The sequence below is a fragment of the Poecilia formosa genome, unplaced genomic scaffold (genome assembly GCF_000485575.1).
Source record: "Poecilia formosa unplaced genomic scaffold, Poecilia_formosa-5.1.2 Scaffold2, whole genome shotgun sequence".
Classification (NCBI taxonomy): domain Eukaryota; kingdom Metazoa; phylum Chordata; class Actinopteri; order Cyprinodontiformes; family Poeciliidae; genus Poecilia; species Poecilia formosa.
Genome location: NW_006799941.1, coordinates 3,265,307 through 3,273,224, shown reverse-complemented (window position 1 = coordinate 3,273,224; position 7,918 = coordinate 3,265,307). Strand labels below are relative to the sequence as shown.

At 39.3% G+C, this 7,918-nt stretch overlaps 1 protein-coding gene across 1 annotated transcript; it reads right to left on the bottom strand.

Annotated features, from left to right (window-relative positions):
* Positions 1 to 245: 245 nt before the first annotated feature.
* Positions 246 to 2,818, bottom strand: LOC103136492 (prothymosin alpha-A). The gene is made up of 5 exons (XM_007549770.2): positions 2,629 to 2,818; positions 1,921 to 2,001; positions 1,483 to 1,546; positions 1,230 to 1,303; positions 246 to 1,133 (listed from the first exon to the last, which is right to left on the bottom strand). The coding sequence occupies exons 1-5, from the start codon at positions 2,677 to 2,679 to the stop codon at positions 1,062 to 1,064; spliced, it is 342 nt and encodes a 113-aa protein (XP_007549832.1). The 5' UTR covers positions 2,680 to 2,818; the 3' UTR covers positions 246 to 1,061.
* Positions 2,819 to 7,918: the final 5,100 nt, after the last annotated feature.

The following is a 7,918-nucleotide window of genomic DNA, read 5'->3' as shown; positions in this document are numbered from 1 at the left end:
TGACTGGAAGCTGAAGTTCTAAAGTACACCACCAGGGGGAGCCATAGCTTAACAGAAAGCTATTGATTGCCTGCTTTCTGTTCCATTACCAAGTGAGGGAAATTATCCCTGCCGCTTCCTGCCAGCCATTTTCCATGTTAAAGAAAAAAAAAAAAAGTGGGTCAAATGACATCACCAGTTACAGAAAAAAAAAATCAATTTCAGAAAACTGATCTGTTAGCATAGAAATAGGACAGACACACAAATAAAAAGACAAATTTATTTCTTAATCAGAATATACAAAGCAGTGGCTGAAGTAACCAAATGCCATTCTGGTTATGAAAAAGGCGGTCTACACAGAAGTGGGCTACTCAACCATAACATAAAACTCGTTGAAAATGCAAGAAAAAAAAAGTATAAATGGTACAAACTTGCGTGGAATGCATACAGAACAAATGACCAAAGCCTTAAGATTTAAGAGGGGTTAATTAACATTGCAAACTCCTGCCTCCACAGGAAAGAAAATGGTTACACAATCAGCAGAGGTGTAAGAGACAGCCCCTTTACTCATTTGCACCATCTGTTATGTTAACAGGGCAGGCAGGAATTAAGTAGCAGCTTAACACAAAAATTGACACCTCGACTAATAATGCCAACAACTGTCTATTATCCCCTGCTTAAAACTTATCTTTGGTCCTTTTAAGTGTATCTGAGAGGTCAACATGAGCCTTGAGGGTGAGCAGCTGCCTGTATGTATGAATCACCTGGTCAACACTTGCATAGAGATTGTGCTTCTAACATAGACTGATGTGAAACGTCAGGAAATGAAAAAAAAACTGATCTTATGGCGTGGCCCGACTTGAACAAGTAGAAAAAAAAGCTCATTTTCAAGACCAATAAATAACATTTCATAAAAAAGAAGTATGCAGGGCCACTACATCTCAAAGACTCCAGTGCAATGTGAAAATATGGGAGCAACCGAAAGGAAAATCTCTATCGAAAACATACAAAGCACAAGCTCTATGAAGCAATGTTGACCAGACTGGTAGGACAGTGCTGCAAACAAGTAGCAGGGTAAAGACTTAGGCCTCCACGTCTGCTTCTTTTGAGTCGCCATTCTCCTCTGTCTTCTGCTTTTTTGTCTCAGCTTTGTCCTGAAAGGAGAAAAAAACAGATTTAGGAGATAATCAAAGCTGCACAAATCACCATATTACTCAGAGCAATTACAATTCAGCCTCATGTCAACTCACCTCCTCCTCTTCGGCTGCACGCTTCACCGGCTGTGCATCGGTTTCCTCAGCAGGGGGCGCCGCCTCCGCATCTTCTGCAAAGACAGGGGTGTCACATCATAAATTACACCCTTTACGACCTATATCCAGGTAAGCGCTTGCTCGGGGTGAACACCTAATCGGAATTCATGCATCAAGGGCAAAAGAGATCAGAGGAAACATGTAAGCATTTAAAATCTGATTTATTTACTTATTTTTTAAAAGTGCAACATACCAGCTCCATTCTTCTGCTCCTCCTCTGTAGTTTCTTCCTTTTTGTCACTGTGCTCAGCACCATTCTGCAAAAATAAATAAATAAAACAATTTTAACTTGTTTAAAAATGGAATTAAAACAGATCCCAACCTAGCAAATGCAATCTCCTTTGGGGGTCACTTAAAAACAAAAAAACAAGGGGAAGTGAGTGGAGGTCTTGTTACCTCCCCAGAGGATTAACTACCAAGCTGTGAGAAACCACAGGCTAGAGAGGCCAACGGAGACGTCTAAAAAAAAGGGGTTGCTAGCTGTAACATCTGTGCCATTTCACAACCCAAACAAAGCCTGGAGCGGAGGGAGCAGCTGAGCAGGAGGGGGAGCCGGGCGAGCAGCGACACCTGCACGACGAAGGGCGCTAAGACAAAAGGCCATGCGGCGGGGTTTGTGTCTCAGACTCACGGTGCCATTGGCAGGTGCGTCCCCGCTCTCGGTCGACTTCTCCTCCTCCGCTGTTTCTGCTTCTTTCTTCTCTTTCAGCTCCTACAAAATAAAAGCACCGAGTCAGCGCTCACTCACGTAAAGTACACTCGCTCAAACACAATCTTCTTTCTCGTCCAAACACAATCTTCTTTCGACAACCACAACTATAAAATAAGATTATATATATATATAAAAAAAAAACAAAACAAAAAAAAAACAGTTTGAAGCATACAGATGGCGCACGGTGGATAACTGTTTAGAAAAGAAAGCGTTTCGGTCCCCATGCCGCGCAATGTGAACGCGCTTCGGCTTCCCGCCCACAGCAGCTCCGCTTCACCAGCTGCACCGTTTCAGCCGCTTTGTCTCCTCGAAGCGGACCACATTTGCGCATTTTTTTAAAAAATTTAAATCTTAAACACACAACAGGTTTTCATAACAGAACATCGACAAGAAATTACCTCCATCAAAGAACGACGTCGAAATTTTTTTATTTTAAGGCAGTAATTTAGGAAATGCACATTTCGTTAAGTAGTTCCTCGAGTTAAATCAAGTAATTTTAGCACTCACGTTTTATACAACCTGTCCAGTCTGATTCAGTAAAACTGTTACGAGCTTAAAAAAAAGTTAGCTAAATCTTTTTTTTATATACACGACACTTCGAAGAGATTGAAACTGAATAAGACGCACCTTGGCTGTAACCTCTGTGGTGGCGGTTGTATCAACAGCTGTATCGGCCATGGCTAGTTTTTGTGATTTATTTTATATAAATATAATCCTGTTGAGAAAGATTTTTTTTCCTCGGTCTTGTTGCCGTCGAGTGCTTAGCCCCAAAGACACTGAGAGAGAAATGATGTCTTCCCTTCTCCGCTTTTCTCTCGGGCTCGTTGAAAATCCACTCTCGTTGGACGCTACAGCTCGATCTGCCACCTGATTGGTTGAAGTCGACCGCTGCGGTCAGCGATTGGTTGAGTTTCATGTCGATCACAACTATGAGGTCCGCCTTCCGAATATCATGTCACTGATTGGCCAATTCTTTTTAAAGCGCTGTTGTATATTCTTTAACTAAACATATAAAAATGATTAGTGTTTTCCAGTTTAAATGCGAACAAAAGACTGGAGTCAACAGTTATTAAAGTTATGACACTCAAATGATCTTTTACCTGTTTGTTTTAAGTGAATAGATTGTTACAAGTATCCCTACCACATGGCCAGAGGCAACATCTTTTGTCTAAGCGGTCTGTTCTGCAGAAATAAGGTGTCAAATTACACACAAAATAGCAGGCGGCCACTCCTCCTTTCCATATTTAACTCTTCAAATGTGCACCAGATTAAGTGTGCTTATACTCTTTGCAAAACCTGACTATTGCTCCTGCCAAAGTAATTAGCACAATTTCTATATCTTTAATTTACTACACTGCAAATTAGTGGGCAACATAATTTCTGCACAACCTGGGAGATAAACATCCGTTTCTAAAAAAAAAGTGTTACATTATTTAGCATCCCCTTAGTCCATTAACTTGGGCAATAAATTGCTGTTATCTGTATTTAGAAACTGTTAAAGCATGTTGCTGCATAAATATCACTTGGAATGAATATCAGTAAGATCTTTTTTTAAAAAAAATAAAATACAGGCTGAAATAATTAATGAACAATCCTATTTGTGAGCTTACTAGGGACAGTCCTTACTTCATCTTTCAATGTTGTGTAGTTTTCCACTGATTTGAAAGCGGGCAAAAAGCAAGTATGTTTATTTGGCAAGAAGATTTTGCACGAAGGACTATTGCATAGTAATTCAGCCACAAATCTAAACACGCTCTAAGAATTTCATGTGGTAAATCAACACAAACGTGAAGGTTTGATCCACCAAGAGTATCACATGATTGCAAAACTGCCAAGAAATGGGGATCCATTTTAAATGACAGGCTAGGTGATTATTGGTTTCCTTTTGAGAAGCTTCAAAGATTTACTGCTCAGGTAGGGAAATCTGTTGACATGACACCTATTGGCTGTCCACGCCATAAAACAAGAGAGTCATTGTTGAAAGAAGCCACAATAAGCTCTGTTTAAGGCATGTAAAGAACTTGGCAAAGATGTGGGAGAATATGTTGTTTTCAGAACAAGCGAACCTTTAGGCTTTCACACAAAAATCCTTTGACAACAAACACTGGCTCTGTGAACACACAATCCCCACTGTTAAACATGGCGTTGGCAGCATCATGTTGTGGGAATGCTTTTCTCTAATAAGGCAACAAGGTGAGTGCACATGCACGCTACACTTTACAGAATTTATTGGTTAAAAAAATTGGTGAAATCCAAAGATCATCTTTCTCTCACTTAACAGTAATGCTCTACTTATTTAATGTTATTTAATGAAAAATAAACTGAAGTCTGTGGTTGTAACTTGAGAAAACGAGAGTTGCATCTGATGATGTTGATGCACTAGACAGCGTTTTTCAGTTCCCTTTATCATCTTCAGCAAAATTATTTCACCTTGAACATTTGCCACTCCTGTTACTGTTCCACTTAACCGCCTGTCATTTTCGACTAAGTAACTTTTACCACTCGGTCATCATTGCAACAATTTATTCTCCACCCATTCTGGTTCTTCGTCTAAAACATTTAGAGCACTCCACCTATGACACAGTTTAACTTTTTGTTTTAAGCGATCCTAAAAACGTCCCGGACTTGCCTGAGCACATTCAAGCTGGCTACGTTGATACTATTTTCCATTTTTTTTGGCTCTCCACTTTTAAAGCTTTGAGAAATCAAATGCTCTCTGTTTCAGCTTTAATCTCGTTATGTTGGAAATGTTAAGGTCTTACAGACTCCGAAGAAGCCTCCAGGCCTTGTGCTGTCATTCACCCCACATTCAGCTGGAATATAATTACGAGGAGTGTAATTACCCATAGAGATCAAAGGGTTGGGTTCAGAGCAAAAGCTGTTTTTTCAACAGTTTATCTTCTTCTTTATGTTGGCATTTCATGCTGAATATGTTCCTCTGGTTGTTGAACCGTGGTGACACAATTAATATATTTTAATTCAAATATATTGTTGCTCTCTAAGTGTAACCACACCTCTTTAAAAATCAAAGCATGACAAATATTTTCCAAAACATTTCCACTCTAACATGACTAACATCCATTTATAGTTCAACTGAAAAACAAACTTATTATAGGGTAAAGTAAGGAATAAAAACCTGCAATGATCTGGTTGTAAAAATGTGCACATATTAAAAGTTTTACTCTCCTATGCCATCAATTATAGAGAATCTAAAGAACCTGAAGTTCAGCTGTGTTAACAGGAACTTGCTGACATTTGCATGATTTAGCTGAAGCCATGGTTGGTGATGTGGTTGCATGAAGTGCAAAAATAATCTCATTGTACAAAAGTATCAGGCAGGGGAAGACTAAAAATAATTTTAGACAATCACGTATTGACACGCACCAATGAACAATGAAAACTATTTGGGAAAAATACAAAAGCACAGCTACAACACTGGGTGTTTTTCTAAAGTTAATGAACATACAAGATGGAAAGTAGCACTGAAGAAGCTGGATAGTTTTTTTACTAGTCGTGGTTGTGTGTGGCAGTAATCTGCTGTGTTCTCCATGTTTCTGGATGTAGGAAGGTGGGAAAACAGAAGCATTTTCTTTGGAATAAAAAAACATCCTAAGACCTCCCAGAACCTTAAAGGAGAATGTTTTATGCTCTGAATAGATAAATATATTCCGGACGTTTTGGGCCATAGTTAACAGAAAAAAACAGAACTTTTCACTTTCAGAATGAACACTTTGCTCACATTGAAACAAGGAGGTAGCAGCATGATGCTTTGGGGATAATTTCATCAGACAAAAATAGTCAAGAAAGAGGAAATCATAAACAGGTAAACCAGACCTTCAGATATTTGTGGGATTTTGTTTATCAGCTTCAAAGTGAGCCACAAAGGAATGACTTTGGTAGAAAGAAAGAAAAAAAGTAACATTTTGGAAACAGAGAGTTGAAGTCTAAAAGTAAACCTCAGAGGTCACCTGAAAAGGAACGTGGACCACAGACACTCACAAACGAATATATTTGGAAAATCTCTTCAAGGTAGCCTGAACAAATGTTACCTATTTTTAAAATTGTTATATTTTTTCCCCTGGAGAGAAATTTGTTTGGCTTTCGGTTGACTTGTAAAAGCTAAGTGTCACATTAAATACGGAAAAAGACAGTGATGAATTATCATCTCAGCCTCAAAAACCTGTCCACCTGAAACGACAAATAAAAACGTTCATGAGCAACAACATGCGCAAGTATCACTTGCTCCAGAAAGTTGAAACACCACAGAAATCACAAGAACAGCAGTCCCTGCTGGAAACCCGTTGGTGGAACAGTGCAGCAGGCTTAGCAGAGAGCATTAGTCACTTTCTCTGCAAATGGAAAATAAGAGCAATCAAAGAGAAGGAGGTTGTTTGTGAGATCATTTCCTGTCTATTTTTTTCATGCTTCATTTGACTACCTAAAATCCAACAAACACAAACTTGTGAGATCCTCGTTCATTCAGCAGGTAGGAGAAGCAGCAAATGTCAGGGTAAAAAAGGTGGAAAAGAGATGTGATGTGGTAAGTTTCACTCCCTGCCTCTCTTTCTGCCAGCCACTCTGTTTACCACACTTTCCACTCCCAGGAATAAAAAAAACTTTATTTAAGCTACTGAAAGCTGTAAGAGCACAGAAAGTAAAAGTCATTTAAAGAAAAGCCCCATTGTGTTCCCAGTGACTTCTGTTTTTTAAAAAAAAAATGGAATATTGTGCAGTAGCAGTCACTTGAAGCCAACCAAGGAAAAACTTTTTTAGTGCACAGGGCTCCTACCTGCTGGGTTCAGGGACTTTAGGAGAAAAGATGTGAAGTACAAGCAGGTTAATTTCACCTTAATTTTCTTGGGCACAAAGACCTGACCTCACTCGCGGAATGTCAGTGTTCAGGGGAAGAGCAAAATGGGGCCCAACAAAGAGCAAAGGTCAGAACTAAGCGGGGGAGGGGTCCCGATAATTGGAGGAACTAGTAGGGGCACACTGAGCTCTTTTGTTTTGAACAGCAGTGTCCTGCGAGGTCTGGTTGCCTTTCGTTGGCTCATGCAACATAATATTAACTTCACAATGGGGCACTTTAAGTCATGCATACAGTAAAGAGGAAAGTTTGTGACGGTGCTCGTCTGTAATGGGCAAAATTAAGAAAACCCTTCACCGATGACGAAGGAAACATACTGCAAGCAGAGACCTTTACGTGCGCCGTATCGACCAATAGAACCTGCAGGGATGTTACTCCTCCTATGATCTTATGTGTTCCTGGACGTCACATTTTCCAAGTTCCGAGTCAAAAAAGTCAACTACAATGCCTCCTTAAGATGAATATTCCAGTCTGAAAGTCAGGCTTTATGGTGCAACGCAGTTGTACTCAAGACATCAACATTCTCAGCTTTAAAAAGAGAAAACCTGAAAACACCTTCTGAAGGAAGAGTTCAGAGTAAGAACGACTAATTATCACCTCCATTTTCAAAATTCAATGTTACTCCTGCAGATAAAAATCTTGGTTTTTGAATATACAACCTGCTGAGAAATGCATAATTATTAGATAGTGTCGTTAACAATGGTTAGCTAAGCCACTAAGCGCAACACTTTTAAGAATCCCACTGGTTTTCCAACTTGCTGCTGGAACATAGTTTGGCTTGGTGCGACAATCCTCAAAAACAAAAGGAAGCACAACATCTACATTTCATTTTTAGCGACTGTTGCACACAACTGATTGTTTCTCATTAATATAGTAGACAAATACAAAGTACGACATAACATCTGTATGCAAACTTGTTTCTAGAGTTTTAAACTTACAACACATGAAAATTCGTAGCTAATGTATATTAGTAACAATAGTACTCTGGTCAAGGAATACTAGCATGTCCTATCAGTTTTCTGTGATTACTTGCAACTAGAACATAAATCT

Coding starts and splice junctions, on each gene's coding strand:
- LOC103136492 (XM_007549770.2), bottom strand. CDS start 2,679: ATGGCCGATACAGCTGTTGATACAACCGCCACCACAGAGGTTACAGCC. Junction 1,304..1,482: donor GGAGCAGAAGAATGGAGCTG/GTATGTTGCACT, acceptor CTGTCTTTGCAG/AAGATGCGGAGGCGGCGCCC. Junction 1,134..1,229: donor GTGCAGCCGAAGAGGAGGAG/GTGAGTTGACAT, acceptor TTCTCCTTTCAG/GACAAAGCTGAGACAAAAAA.